This window comes from Ovis canadensis, chromosome 13 (assembly GCF_042477335.2).
Source record: "Ovis canadensis isolate MfBH-ARS-UI-01 breed Bighorn chromosome 13, ARS-UI_OviCan_v2, whole genome shotgun sequence".
Lineage (NCBI taxonomy): Eukaryota > Metazoa > Chordata > Mammalia > Artiodactyla > Bovidae > Ovis > Ovis canadensis.
In genome coordinates this window covers 38,830,698-38,846,476 of record NC_091257.1, presented here as the reverse complement: position 1 = coordinate 38,846,476, position 15,779 = coordinate 38,830,698, and the positions used below count along the sequence as shown (strand labels likewise).

The window sequence follows — 15,779 nt, the reverse complement described above, 5'->3', positions numbered from 1 at the left end:
TCAACCAGCCTTCAGACTGAGGTCTGCACCTTTTTAAGGCATGAGTGCCTTGTTCAGTTGTGTTTTTAATTAACAGTTATTTATTTGGCTTCCTCGGGTCTTAATCGTGTCATGATCTTTCCTTTCGATGCATGGGAGGCTCCAAAGTGCAGTTGCTACGTTGTGTCTGACTCTTTGTGACCTCATGGACTGCAGCTCACCAGGCTCCTCTGTCCTCCATTGTCTCTTGGAGTTTGCTCAAATTCGTGGCCATTGAGTCAGTGACACTATCTAACCATCTCATTCTCTGCTACCCCCTTCTCCTCTTGCCCTCAATCTTTCTCAGCATCAGGGTCTTTTCCAATGAGTCAGCTCTTCGCATCAGGTGGCCAAAGTGTTGGGCCTTCAGCATCAGTCCTTCCAATGAATATGCAGGTTTGATTTCCTTTAGGATTGACTGGTTTGATCTCCTTGCAGTCCAAGGGACTCTCAAACTGGGTCACTTTTTAAGCTCAGTTTTTTAGCCAAGCCTAACTTCAGGACAAGATGTGTACACAGGTGGCAATGTGACCTGTGTCTGCTCCCTCCTTTCCTAAGTCCAATATTAGCCCACAGGACTATTCAGGTCTTCCATTGCCTCAAAGGAAACCACGGTTCAGAGGAACGTACGCAGAGCAAGAAGAATGTCAGAGACAGACAAAATGGAGCTCTCTCTACAAAAAGCAGCCCTTCATCCTCGGCTTCACTTCTGTTTTATTTTTTGTTTTAATTATTTGTTTCCAAGTGTAATGGGTCTTTGCCATTTTCCCTGGGAGGTAGTATTCTTCTGGTTTACTGTCTTGGTTGGGATGAGATGGGGGCACAGTTTGAACCTTCCTATCACGGTTGCCCTTGCTCAACAGATGGGGTGCTGCCAGCTGGGAGGTATATGCATCCTGAGTAAGTAAGGACTGGCAATGACCACAGGGTGGGCCTTCTGGCTCAGTGATCCCCTGTTGAATGAATCCAGACCAGGCCCACGTGCTCAGTATACTCCGTGACTATGGTGCTTCTGGGGTCCCTGGAATCAGTGACAGCTCAGATCCCATATCCAACAGACCTCAAAAGTTCGAGGTTTTCTCCTCCCTAGTGTTCAGTGACCACAGGACAGGACTCTATTTCTCTCTGGGGAAAGATTAGGGGAATTAGTACCACCCTCAGAGACTTGTCTCAGATAATAAAGAATCTGCTTGCAATGCGGGAGACCCAGGTTTGATCTCTGGGTCTGGAAGATCCCCTGGAGAAGGGAATGGTCACCCACTCCAGTATTCTGGCCTGGAGAATTCCAGGGACAGAGGAACCTGGTGGGCTGCAGTCCATGGGGTTGCAAAGAGTCAGACATGACTGAGCGATGAACGTTTCCACTTTTTTCAGAGACTTAAAGGATGTGGGGTGGTGTCCCCAGTTCATCTCCATTTAATGCAGCCTATTGAAATGGGCTTTGTGAGAGGCCTGGGTTCAACCCCTGGGTTGGAGAAGGGAAAGGCTACCCACTCCAGTGTTCTGGCCTGGAGAATTCTAGGGACTGTATAGTCCATGGGGTCCCAAAGAGTTGGACATGACTGAGCGACTTTCACTTTTTTCATTGAAAAGAGCAGACACCACCTTCTTCTGGCTCCTCTTCAGTCACACAAGTCTCCTCTGTTTTCTAAAGAACATCCCTCCATGCAACCTTTACAGGGTGCGGCTCCCTCTGCCTGCAATGGCCCCCCTCAGCTCCAGGTCTTTTCATGGTACTTCTTAGTGATACATCTCCTGACTATGCTATCTAAAACTATAACCTAGGACTTCCCTGCTGGTCCAGTGAGTAAGAACCAGCCTTGCAATGCAGGGGATGTGGGTTTGATCCCTAATCAAGGAACTAAGATCCCATATGCCTTGGAACTACTGAGCCCACGCACTTTGGAGCCTTCCATGCATCACAAGGAAAGATCATGACACAACACCCAAGGAAGCCAAATAAATAACTATTAATTAAAAACACGAACGTGTAATCCACCCAACCCATCCTATGCTCTTTCTAGGCTTTTCTCCATAGCACTTAGAACCACCTAAAATTTTATTGTATTTATTAACTGATTCTGTTGCCTGTCTCCTTTATTAGAATTGATGCTCCAAATGAGGGCAGGGATCAGTTACTGTGTTGGTGATGGCTGGGTCTCCAGTGCCTAGAAAAGAGCCCAGCACAGGGCAGGTACCCTTTGGTGGTGGTGGTAGGTTAGTTGCCAAGTCATGTCTGACTCTTGTGACCCCATGGACTGTAGCCTGACAGATTCCTCTGTCCATGGGGTTCTCCAGGCAAGAATACTGGAGTGGGTTGCCATTTCCTTCTCCAGGGGATCTTCCTGACCCAGAGATTGAACCCAGGTCTCCTGCACTGCAGGCAGTTTCTTTACTGACTAGGTTACCAGGGAAGCCCAGGTACCCTTTACATATTAGTTAAATAAATGATTGAATGATGACTGATGTGGGCTTAATTACTCTCCACCCCCAGGAGACCCAGTCTTTTCTGAATGCTCACTGTCTCACTTCCTGTTAGAGCCCCACCCCCACCAGTCCCAAGTGCCTTCTGGTAGGCAGTGGAGGCCAAGCAACGTAATTCGAGACATGACTGTTTCATGCAAGTTCTATTTTTGTTTTGTTTAGTCTTGAACTGGGAGGGACATCCAAAGAATCTAATTTTTCATATTGATCAGAGTAAAAGTGAATGATTCTTTTAATACCCTTTGAAATCATTTTGTTAGAAATTTGCTTCATGTTTTCACACCTATTTTCTTGGGTGAAATGGGTTTATAGATCTCCTTTCTTTGTGCTATACTCTACCTGTGACATGATTTAATGTTTATTGTTATGTTATTTCCCCAAACATTAAATTGACTTTCTCTCCCTCTGCCCTGCTTCCAGGATCTATGTTATGACACAGGAATTACTGGATGTTTGAAAGAACTCGCTCAGGAAACTCTCCAGGTCCAGTTATTTTTGCAGGCAACTGTGAGTAATTTCTCAGAGAAGACAATGGCACTCCACTCCAGTACTCTTGCCTGGAAAATCCCATGGACAGAGGAGCCCGGTAGGCTGCAGTCCATGGGGTCACTAAGAGTTGGGCATGACTGAGCGACTTCACTTTCACTTTTCACTTTCATGCATTGGATAAGGAAATGGCAACCCACACCAGTGTTCTTGCCTGGAGAATCCCAGGGACAGGGGAGCCTGGTGGGCTACTGTCTATGGGGTCGCACAGAGTCGGACACGAAGCGACTTAGCAGTAGCAGCAGCAGTGAGTAATTTCTAGTCTCCTTCATGCACAGTAGTCTGTCCAGTATTATAGATTTTATTACAGTAATTTTGGTAATGTAATATTTCCTGCTAAAATTATCTAGTTCACCTATATTTTTCAATTGAGCTCTACAGAGCATATGTTAACAATTTTAAAAGTTGCTGTATCTGTTTTAATACATTTCATATCTAATTTTAGCTCAGATATTCTTCTAGATTAACTACCAGAAGTTTGTTTTATACTGTTGTGTTTCATTGATATTTTACTCTACATTTCTTTGGTTTACTCTGCTGTGTTTCTCTCCTAACTCATTAATGTCTCCTTTTAATTTGTTATTTCTTTATCCTATTTTCCTTAAGGTTACCTTACTCTTTTCTTCTAACTTCTTTATATGCACTTTTAACTTCATTTATTTTCTCTTATAAATAAAAAAAGCATTTAAGTCTATGAATATAGTATTTAAAAATCTATATATTTTTTATATGTAGTGTTACTGCCTAAAAGTCCTATAATAAAGAACTTGTCTGATCTTTGTCCTGGGTTTCTGGGCTGGAGCTCCTAAACTCTTAGAAATTCCCAAGTGATATCTGAATCTTTGTTACTCATGATGAGCACTGGATTCTACCTTAGTTTGTGCCAAAGAGGTGACTCAGGTGGGGGCTGGTTTTGCTGGAAAGACCAACCATGTGATTAGCGGGTTTCTGTTTTAAGCCATGAGATACAAGCCCGCCCAGCCTCCTGCCCTCCAGATAGGGAAGGTGGAAGAGAGATTGAGTTCAATCACATGAGCAATGCAATCAGTCATGCCAGGGACTGAAACCCCAATAAAAACTCTGAAGACTGAAGCTTGGGTGAGATGCGCCAGGATGGCAGTGCATCCTGACCGCACAGGGCGAGGGCGCTGAAGCTCTGTGCTGGGACCTCCCCTATTGTCTCTTCACTGACTGGTCTTGGTTTGTGTCGTTAAGAATAAAGCTGTAACAATAAGCATAGCACATTCCTGAATTCAGTGAGTGTGGCTAGTGAATTATTGAAGCTGAGTGTGACATTGTAAGAGCACCCCTGGATTGTAGCCAGTTGGTCAGAAGTGTAGCTGGCCTAGGGATCCCCAAAATTTGCCACTGGAATCTGAAATGAGGGCAGCCTCATTGGGGATCAGGCCCTGAACCTGTGGACAGGGTGCTAACTCTGGATGGTTTGCGTCAGAGCCGCACTGCAGAGTTGCAGTCTATGCATTATTTAATACTTTATTTTTTAACATGAGCATATATTTTAATCTCTTTGCTCTAGGAGTTGTTTGATATTCCTTCCAGATTCTCGATATAATTCGGAATAGTCGTGGGGTGTTTTGTTTTTCATTTGTTGCTGTTTTGTGAACAAAGAGGAGCAGAGGTGTAACCAGCTCACCAGTCCAATGGCCATTTCATCAGTCATAAGTCTCTGTAGCTATTCAAAAGAGTCATAGTTTCAACTTCTTCATGACTCTTCTATTTTTCCACCCTGTGTTTATGTGTGCTGATTGGATGGTGACAGGTAGGCGTGTTCCTGGATATGAGGTTAATCTATAAAGTTGCTAATCCAGTAAAAAAAAATGATTGAGGTTCTCTTCAGTGACCAAAGAAAGACCTGCCTGGAGAGGAGATGAAAACAACTTTCTTATATTGCTATTATTCCTCTGCATGCATGACTTGGTGCTTCAGTGGGAGAATGCTCACACAGTTAGTACTTGGTTGGAATGAGTGTCGGAGGCCTCCGGAAAGCAAAGTAGATTAGGGCAGCAATCACTATTTCTAGTTTTCAAATTTATTTTATTAAAAAAATTTTTTTTGGCCATGCTACATGGCATGTGGGATCTTAGTTTGCCCAGGGGGGATCAAACCCACACAACCCCTGCATTGGATGCATGAAATCTTAACCACAGTTTCTATTTTTTAGTAAAAGTCTTAAATGAAAATATAGTCAGAGTGGAAACATTAACATATATGTGGCAAACATGCCTGAAATCAGGGAAATCGCCTGGAGAAAAAGTGCTGCAGCCGTGGGCTTTGAATGAGGCAAAGGATCTTTTCTGATGAGTCATTATTTTCTAATGGGTCTTTCCCACCCTCTTGCTCCAGGAGATTCTATCTGAAATGCTATGAGAGCCCAAGAGCTTGAATCATAGTCTCTGACAATAAGAGCAACTTTAATTTCTTTAAGTTGAGAGATGCAAAGAAAAAGAGAAGGAGCAGAGACAAGCAGAATGGGACCCCTGGAAGTAAAAAGAAAACAGAAATAAACATTTAATATCAAGGAAAAATGGCCACAGATAAATATACAACTCATCTTCCTGGACTTCCTTCTTTTCTAAAATAAATACATTTCCTCAAATTCTTACATAGTGATAAAAAAATAAAATATTAGAACCCAGCTGACAGAGGCACAATGAAATTGGCACCAGGGATTCTTTTTTTTTTAAGGGACTTTTCTTTTTTTAACTGACAACATAATATCTAGCAAATGTAATCTGTGAGCCTTAACAATGATTTATATTTTTTAGAATATGATAATAGCCAGCTGTTAAAAGGAGTACGTCAAGGCTGTATATTGTCACCCTACTTAGTTAACTTATATGCAGAGTACATCATGAGAAATGCTGGGTTGGAAGAAACACAAGCTGGAATCAAGATTGCCGGGAGAAATATCAATAACCTCAGATATGCAGATGATACCACCCTTATGGCAGAAAGTGAAGAGGAGCTAAAAAGCCTCTTGATGAAAGTGAAAGAGGAGAGTGAAAAGTTGGCTTAAAGCTCAACATTCAGAAAACGAAGATCATGGCATCTGGTCCCATCACTTCATGGCAAATAGATGGGGAAACAGTAGAAACAGTGTCAGACTTTATTTTTTTGGGCTCCAAAATCACTGCAGATGGTGACTGCAGCCATGAAATTAAAAGACGCTTACTCCTTGGAAGAAAAGTTATGACCAACCTAGATAGCACATTCAAAAGCAGAGACGTTACTTTGCCGACTAAGGTCCGACTAGTAAAGGCTATGGTTTTTCCTGTGGTCATGTATGGATGTGAGAGTTGGACTGTGAAGAAGGCTGAGCGCCAAAGAATTGATGCGTTTGAACTGTGGTGTTGGAGAAGACTCTTGAGGGTCCCTTGGACTGCAAGGAGATCAACCCTGGGATTTCTTTGGAAGGAATGATGCTAAAGCTGAAGCTGCAGTACTTTGGCCACCTCATGCGAAGAGTTGACTCATTGGAAAAGACTCTGATGCTGGGAGAGATTGGGGGCAGGAGGAGAAGGGGACGACAGAGGATGAGATGGCTGGATGGCATCACGGACTCGATGGACGTGAGTCTGAGTGAACTCTGGGAGATGGTGATGGACAGAGAGGCCTGGCGTGCTGCGATTCACGGGGTTGCAAAGAGTCGGACACGACTGAGCGACTGAACTGAACTGAATGGTGATTTATATTTTTGTAACGTGCTCTCAACTGGCTGTAATATAATGAACATATTTTAAAACCCACAAAAAGTTTAGGAGCCAGAATATAGCACATAAATTGTATTCATAGCCAGCATGTAGCACAAAATATCTTGATTCATCAGACACCACAGGAGGAGTTGAAAGGCCTTTGGCTGGAACCTCCATCTGCCAGTAATTCACCAAAATGATGAGCTCAAGCAAAAGAAAGGAGGAGCCTGCTGTATGTTCTTTAGACCTTTAGAAAGCATGGAGTTGTTTCTTTGGCCATGTACACATAAATCTGCCAGAAAGGTGATACTGCAGAGGTCAGGGGAATGGGGACTGTTAAAAATGCATGCCTGGGACTTCCCTGGTGGTCCAGAGATTAGGACTCTGAGATTGCACGGTAGTAGGTTCAGGTTTGATCCCTGGTTGGGAAAATAAGATTCTGCATGCCACGTTGTTGCTGTTGCTAAGTCGCTTCAGTCGTGTCCGACTCTGTGTGACCCCATAGACAGCAGCCTACCAGGCTCCCCGGTCCCTGGGATTCTCCAGGCAAGAACACTGGAGTGGGTTGCCATTTCCTTCTCCAATGCATGAAAGTGAAAAGTGAAAGTGAAGTCGCTCAGTCGTGTCTGACTTCTAGTGACCCCATGGACTGCAGCCTACCAGGCTCCTCCGTCCATGGGACTTTCCAGTCAAGAGTACTGGAGTGGGTTGCCATTGCCTTCTCCTGATGCATGCTATGAGGTGTGGCCAAAAAATTAAACAAATAACACATTCTTTTTTGTTTGTGCATGTATGTGCTCATCCGCCAGCACTCCCATTGCAAAACTGGAAGATTCTACAGTGTCACTAGCATGCCTTTGATGCTGAAAACCAACAAGGGTAAGATTCTTGCCAAGAGAATCAATGTACATACTGAGCCTATTATGCACTCCCAGACCTGAGACAGCTTCCTAAAACACATGAAGGAAAATGATCAGAAAAAGAAGAAAGCTAAAAACAAAGGCAGCTGGTTCACCTGAAGCCCATGCTACTCCACCCAGGAAGCCCACTTCATGAGAACAAGTGGAAAAGAGGCTGAGCTGCTAGAACCCATTTCCTGAGAATTTAGGAGAAAAATGATCCCAGGTTAAGAAGTGAAGCCACAAAGGATAGCCATGAGAGTTTACAGGCTGGAAAATATTTAAATTAACAACCTTTGGCTTTAGAAAAATTTCTCAATGATGAGCCTCTAAAACATCAATTTTGAATCTGTGTAGCTTTCTGGCAAATTCCCCAGGACATATCAGCTGAAGAATGGATAACATCATCGAACAAAAATCCAATTAAATTTCTGGAGACTATGCCAGAAAGGAGGATACACCACAAAGAAAAGTACTGGCAACTGAGAGTCTTACGTCTCCACTTCCACGAATAATGACTAAAATGCCTTCAGACGATTGTGCTTCTGCAGAAAACTATGAAACTGGACATCATACAAAGAGCAACTACCTGGAGGAACCAGAGAGTAAAAGGAAGCAAATTACCTCCAGTGAAGAATGCCAGCTTGCTTGAAGAAGGCACAATGGAACCACACCGGCAAGTCTCATTGGCCCAGATTTTAGCCCGAGGCTAAGAAAAGCCTGTGGTGCACCCTAGTTGGGGCAGGGAATGGTGGGTGTCCAAGAGGAGTCATGGGAATATTAGAAAATATGTTGATAGTATATCATATAAATATGATAATTAAAATATGCATATCAAAATTTGTGAGATGGCAAAAATTAGGTAAACAGGGAAATTTATTAATTTTTAAAATATTTATTTGACTGTGTTGGGTCTTAGTTGTGGCACTTGGGCTCAGTAGTTGCAGTGAGTGGACTTAGTTGCTCTGAGGTATGTGGGATCTTGGGCTTCCCAGGTAGCTCAGTGGTAAAGAATCCGCCTGCCAGTGTAGGAGACACTGGTTCAGTCCCTAGGTCAGGCAGATCCCCTGGAGGAGGAAATGGCAACCCACTCCAGGATTCTTGCCTGGAAAATTCCATAGACAGAGGAGCCTGGTGGGCTACAGTCCATGGGGTTGCAAAGAGTCGGACACGACTGAGAACACACACACATGTGGGATCTTAGTTCCCCAATCAGGGATCGAACCCGAGTCCCCTGCATTGCAAGGTGGACTCTTAACCACTGAACTGTAGGGAAAGTCCCACAGGGAAATTTGGAATTTTAAATACCTATGTGGGAAAAGAAAACCCTAAAACTCAATGATGTAAGCTTCTACTTTAAGAAACTATAAAAAGAAGAATAAATTATACCCAAAGCAAAGTTAAAAGGCTTTGGAGACTAAAATTGTGAGCTGTTATCCATGGGCAATGAGTGGCTAGCAGCATACCAGCACCCCCACCCAGGACAACAAGAACAGCCAGGCAGAACAAGGACTTATTAATTTATAAATATGTATTAAATCTATTAGATTATAAATTATTGATGAGAAATTATTATCTCCATAGGCAGCAGAAAATTTCTGAGGTGACTAGAACTAAAGGGGTAAGATTCTTTTTTTTTTTTCACTGTGGCCAAATGGGATTTATTTCTGGAGTACAAAGATAGTTCAACATGCAAATATTAATCAACATAATACACCATATTAGCAAAATGAGGGAGAGTGGGGAATCCATAATCATTTCAATCAACAACAACAAAAAAGCATTTGACAAAATTTAACACTTTTTCACGATGTAAATACTCAACAACCAGGAATAAAAGGTAACTACCTTAACATAATAAATGACACATATGAAAAGCCCAGCACTAACATCATACTCAATGGTAAAAGACTGAAAGCTTTCTCTGTAGGATCAGCAGCAAAACAAGAGTTACAACTTTCCTCATTTCCATTCAACATAATACTAAAAGTCCTAGCCCAAGCAATTAGACAAGAAAAAGAAACAAAAGGCATTCAAATTAGAAAAGTAAAATTATCTCTGGTTACAGATGACACGATCTTACACAGAGAAAACCCTAAAGACTCCACAAAGAAACCATTAAAACTAATAGATGAATTCAGCAAAGTTACAACATTCAAAATTAACGAACAAAAATCAGTTGCCTGGCTATGCATTGTTCTTGCCTGGAGAATAGCAGGGATGGTGGAGCCCGGCGGGCCGCCATCCATGGGGTCGCACAGAGTCGGACACGACTGAAGTGACTTAGCAGCAGCAGCAGCAGCAGCAGAAGCGACTTAGCAGCAGCAGCAGCAGCAGCACTTTAAGTCAGCATGGCAGGGGTGGCATCAATCCGTATGCAGGACAGGGATCAACGGGTTGCAACTGAAGGACAGCCGAGGACAAGCAGAGGGCTGAGAGCCCATGTAAAGCACTCCCGAAGACTCCGTAGGTATAGCTGATTTTGCACACTCTTCCAGCTCAACGAACCATGCTCTGCAGTGAGACCAAGGGCAACAGGAGTCTGGTTTTTCCTGAGCTTGTAAGTGTCTCTCACTGTGGGTGCATCTGTGTCAGTCGTTCAGTCGTGTCCAACTCCTTGCGATCCCATGGACTGCAGCCAGCCAGGCTCCTCCGTCCATGGAATTCTTCAAGCAAGAATACTGGAGTGGGTTTCCATTCCTTTCTCCAGGGGATCTTCCCAACCCAGGTATCAAACCCGGGTCTCTTCATTGCAGGCAGATTCGAAATGAAGAAATAAAATGAAGCCAGTGTGCATCTGACTGCACAGAATATGAATCTAGGGTTTAAAGATATGTATTTTTTAAAACAACATAGTTCTTATATCCAAGCCAACTACTTCACCAGATGCCCAATGCAATGGAGGTCAAGGACATGGAGGAAAAAGGGGAATCCTATTAGTGGATTAAATAAAAGATGTATGTTAGTCTCTGTATTGGATAGGATGCAGGCATATAAGCAGAACCACCATCTAAGAGACAGAATAAGGAACATAAGCATTAGACCTTATACAATTATGGACGTTGGTAAAAGGTCTATGCAAAGCTGTTGTCCCAGGCATCGGGAAACGGGCCTGAAGTTGCTGTAGGTCAGGAAGACCGGCAGTGAGAAGGAAAACTCAGATAAGATTCTTGTATTAGTTTTCTGTTGCTGCTGTACCAACCAACCACAAGCTGGGTGGTTTAAGGTAAGGTAAGGTAAGGTGAAGTCGCTCAGTCGTGTCCGACTCTTTGCGACCCCGTGGACTGTAACCTACTAGGCTTCTCCATCCATGGGATTCTCCAGGCAAGAATACTGGAGTGGATTGCCATTTGCTTCTCCAGGGGATCTTCCCGACCCAGGGATCGAACCCAGGTCTCCCGCATTGGAGGCAGACGCTTTAACCTCTGAGCCACCAGGGAAGATCTTATTAAGACAACACATTTATTATCTTGCAGTTACACAGAAGTCTGAAGAGCATCTCACTGGGTTATAAAATAGATAACCCATGGGGCTGGTTATCAGTGGGGCTGTGTTCCTTTTGGGACGCTCTAGGGGAGAAGCCATTTTCTGGCCTTTTCCATCTCCTCGAAGCTGTTCCCATTCTTGAGCTCATGGTTCTCTTCCTTCATCTTTCAAGCCAGCAAAGCAGTATCTCTCTGACCCATATTCCACCACCACCTCTCTCTCTGACCCCAGCCAGGAAAGGTTCTCTACTTCTAAGAACTCGTGATTAGAATGGACCTATCAGAGGATCCAGGATAATCTATTTCCCTGCATCAAGGTCTTTAATGCATTCACACCTGAACAGTGATACAGAGAAAAGTGGAACACTTAAGCTTCCTTTCTGTCCATAAACTCTCAAAGAAAATGATGTAAACGTTTTCAGTAACAAATCATTAAAAACTCAGTTTGTGAAACACACTTGAGTTGCTATTACCATTGATGTAACCAATAGCTACTACCAGGTGATTTAATTATTTTTTGGCATTTGATTTAGTCACTTTTGTAAGAGAGAAAATTCACAGATTTAGACAAAAAGCAAACAAATGTTAGTAAATATTTTATTTGGACATTTTAAAGTTTAACTTTGTAGCCACTTGCATTATCACTGAAATCTAGCAGATTCCCATTGTAATTTAGTTGCAGGTAGAGAGGTTGGAACTAGAATGTTCAAGACAGTTTATTAACATTTTGGAAAAAAAAATCATGCATCCCATGGATCTCCAGGCGTGCTCCCAAAACCCACCTTGTCCACAACCCTCCTCTTCCTTCTCCTCAATGCCTCCTTCCATGCTGGAACTGTGGAGTACTCTAATGCCATATTTTCCTTCCTCTTTTCACTTGATCTCTCATCTGTATATGTCTGGGAAGAACTGTGATGGAAAGTTCAGGGTTGTTTTGTAGGAATTTTTTTTTGGTTTATCCATCTGCCTCCAAGCATCCCTAGAGAGTCATGTCCTCCGGTCCAGGCAAAGCCCACAGAAGTCGATTTAATGGAAATAGTTGTCCCTCTGTCATTTTGTGAAAGTCTAGTCAAAACCAGAGCCAGGGCTGAGTTGACTCCAGGTAGTAAATTAGAGAAGGTGTGGTTTGCATGGTGCCAGCAGCGAACTTAGCCTTGGTTTGGTAGTTAGTAAAACTACCATTCACAATGGGTAGTCATTCACACCGGGCTTCCCTGGTGGCTCAGACAGTAAAGGATCTGCCTGCAATGTGGGAGATCTGGATTTGATCCCTGGGTTGGGAAGATCTGGAGAAGGGAGTGGCTACCCACTCCAGTATTCTTGCCTGGAGAATTCCATGGACAAGGAGGCTGGCCGGCTACACCTCTTGGGGTCACAAAAAGTCATTCACATAAGTTCTGCAAATTGAATTTGGAAGTGAGGGAGTGGCGAGGGAGGGAAGGGAACTCGGAGGTGGTCAGTGTGTCTTTGGCTTGAACCTGAGCGCCACACTGTTGATGCAGAACCTCTGCCCAGCAGGCCCAGGTCCATCGGGGAACACATGGCCGAGGTGAGCTTCACACTGCAAGGAGAGCAGCCTCTGTCATCTCTCACCAGGGACAAGGCTCTTTAAGTAAAACCCACACAGATGAACCCCACATGGCGGGCCCACTTGAGTCTTTGAGCTCAGTGTTGGGAGAAAGTCTATTGTATCAGAATCTGATTCAGAAATGAAAGGATGTAGACCGCATGGGGTGGTAAATAGCTCTCTACTTGATCAGTGAGAATGTGAGCAAGTGATTTAACTTAGGCCTTGATTTATTCATCTATGAAATGGGGATGATAATTATACCTACGTAACAGAGCTGTTATTATGATTCACTGATACAATGCATTGGGACTTCCCTGGTCCCAATGCAGGGGCCTGGATTCTATTCCTGGTCAGGGAACTAGATCCCACATGCCAAAACTAAGACCAGGGGCAGCCAAATAGATAAATATTAAAAAAAAAAAAAAAGCAGTAGCACAGTTTCTGAGTGGGTGAATCTTGTAGCCAGTATATTATTATTGTGTTTTTTTTTTTCACTGAAGACAAGACTAAGCTACATTTATCTGCTTACAAAACCAGAACATTTGAGCACCCAAAGATATCAAGTTGAATCTGCTGTCTGGATTTAAGCCACTCTCTCCTGCCAGGCTCCCAGGAGAAATAAGCCCTGATGTCACCTTTAGTACTGCTCTGCTCTGCTTGTAGGCGACACGCTGCAGAGCGGGAAGGGGGCAGAGAGATGCCAGCCACCCTGGACCTTCCTGCCGTTCTCCCTGCACAACAAAATGTGAAGGGCCAGCTCTTTCTTTCAGACCTTCGCTCACTCCCATGTCTGCAAGGCTAGAACCAGGCAAGGCTCCTTCTCTGGTCTGCAGTGCCGGGAGTGATGGGAGAGAGGAACTGGTAGCAGCTTAGGAGAAACCCAAAGTGCTTCCGTGACAAAAGTGCTCCCGTCCATAACACCAGATGTGCAAGGACAAGTGAGCTCTCCACTGCAGTCAGGAGGCACAGGGGAAAACAAAACACACAAAGCAAAGACACCCACCTGCTTACAGACGACCTCTGTGCGAGCTAGTCCCAACGAGGTGTCAGCACGTCTCAGGATCCCCGTGTTACTCTCATCAGAGCCAGAGGTCCCGTGAGCCTCAGAGAACGAAGGCCATCCCGTGCCGGAGCAGAACTTCTTCTCAGAGCTGCGTTAGAAATCAGGACACCTACAGCTGTGAAAACTGCTATGAACAAACAAAGCACTGTGTGCCCCAACCCGCGTCTCTACAGAGCACAAACTGATTCCCTTCTTATCTGCCAGATCTCAAGGCCAGTTCTCTGAACCACAGGGGTCTTCCCACTGCACCTCCACTATTCAAGATGCTGTCTTGTCACGTCAAAGATTTCTTGTTCCTTTGATGTTGAAGGCATCCCTCTCAAGCTTCGACAAGGACCAAAAACACGAGGAGCTTTGTGAACTGCTCCATGTTAGGAAACAGATTAAATGCCTGTGTTTGAAATGTAAGAAAGGGGGAAATCAAAGTGAAATGAGTGGTCAAAGGGTTTAGCATATCGTGGGTTCAGCAAATCAGAGAAACGTGAGAACTGATCAAATGGCCATGTTCAGCCACAGGAACTTTTGGTTATCTGAACACGGAGCCTGACTGCCTTTGGGGATTCAAGAGTTCCTCTGCCACTTCTTAGCTGTGTGAAACTGGACAGGTTGCTTCCCTGTCCAAGTCAGTTTTCTTACCTGTACCATGGGGACAGTAACACCTACGTTATAGAGATGCTCTGAGGGCTTAGGGAGCTATGCAGTGGAGCACGTAGTGACTAATAAGCCTGGGCACCCAGACTCGTCACTGCAGGGCAGTGACCTTCCTGGGAAAGCCCCACAGGAATGAATGATGCTGGGGTAGGGGGTGGGGAGAACAGAGGCGCCAACAAAAGGAGGAGGAGGGCAACAAGCAAATCTACTCATCAGAGACCCACTCTCTAAGTACTTTGTTAGGTGAGCTCCTCTTCTTTCTTTTTTAAAAAAATTTTGGCCACACTTTGCAGCATGTGGGATCCTAGTTTCCCTAGCTAGGGATCAGACCTGCGTCCCCTGCATTGGAAGCACAGACTCTCAACCACTGGACCACCAGGGAAGTCCCCAAAGATGAACCCCTTTATATCATGCTAGAAAAACAAATTCCAGAAATTTAGATGGCAGGGAAATGGCTCTCTCCATCTGGGGGAGAGACAAGAAATGAATGGTAAATTCTGCAAAGCAAAAATAAAACCTGAGTGAAAAGAGGGGCAAAGTGGCAAATAATCAACCCCCTAGACTATGACCACAGAAGGAAGCTCAGTTTAGAGCACACACCCAGCAGAAAGAGGCCAGGGTAAGTCAGTGACTCAAACACTCCGGTCTTGGGACCCATCTGTTACTAAAAAATTATCGAGGATCTCTGAGAGCTTGGTTTACATGAGTTGTGCCTATTAGCACTTAACAAATTAGAAATTATGAGTGAGAATTTTAAAGACATTTATGCATTGAATTATTTTTAAAAATAATAAATTCATTATAGGCTAACACAGCCTATTGTTACAACAGATAATTCTTTTTTCCAAACTGAAACAAACATTTAGTGGGACGAGTCGCACTGTTTTATAACTTTGCAAATCTCTGTTTACAAAATTACTTTTATTGGCGTGTAGTTGCCTTACAGTGTTGTGTTAGTTTCTACTGCACAGCAAAACGAATTGGCCACACACATACAAACGTTCTTTCTGTTTTTGGATTGCCTTCTCATTTAGGTCACCACAGAGCCCGGGATAAAGTTCCCTGTGCTACACAGTAGGTTCTCACTGGTTATCTGTTTTACACATAGTATCAATAGTTTATCTATGTCAACCCCCATCTCCCAATTCGTCCCAATCCCCCTTTCCCCCTTGGTATCCATATGTTTGATCTCTATGTCTGTCTCTATTTCTACTTTTTGCCAATCTCTTTAAGGTCTAGCCTTAAAAAAATGGCAACTGAATCTCCAGATGTGCTCACCCATTCAATCTGCAGCATTGTTTTGACTAAGTGTAGGAAGAGGATGTAGTCTCTTGGACGTGTGGGTGTGTG

The 15,779-nt window shown here is 43.8% G+C and overlaps 1 protein-coding gene across 11 annotated transcripts in view; it reads right to left on the bottom strand.

The window, feature by feature from the left end:
* The window catches only part of MSRB2 (methionine sulfoxide reductase B2), a 49,037-nt gene that overhangs the window by 14,635 nt on the left and 18,623 nt on the right, over positions 1-15,779 (bottom strand). For 8 of the 11 annotated variants that reach the window (XR_011248107.1, XR_011248106.1, XR_011248105.1 and 5 more), the window contains exon 4: positions 13,719-13,866. Coding sequence is in view for 7 of the 11 variants with exons in the window: in XM_069547428.1 (XP_069403529.1) it covers positions 13,719-13,866 (148 nt within the window). In the remaining 4 variants the exon portion in view is untranslated. Of the gene's footprint in view, positions 1-5,082; positions 5,547-8,284; positions 8,393-9,290; positions 10,479-11,728; positions 12,707-13,718; positions 13,867-15,779 lie in introns of those variants that run through there. The other 3 variants (XM_069547421.2, XM_069547426.1, XM_069547424.1) reach the window with 3 other exon arrangements.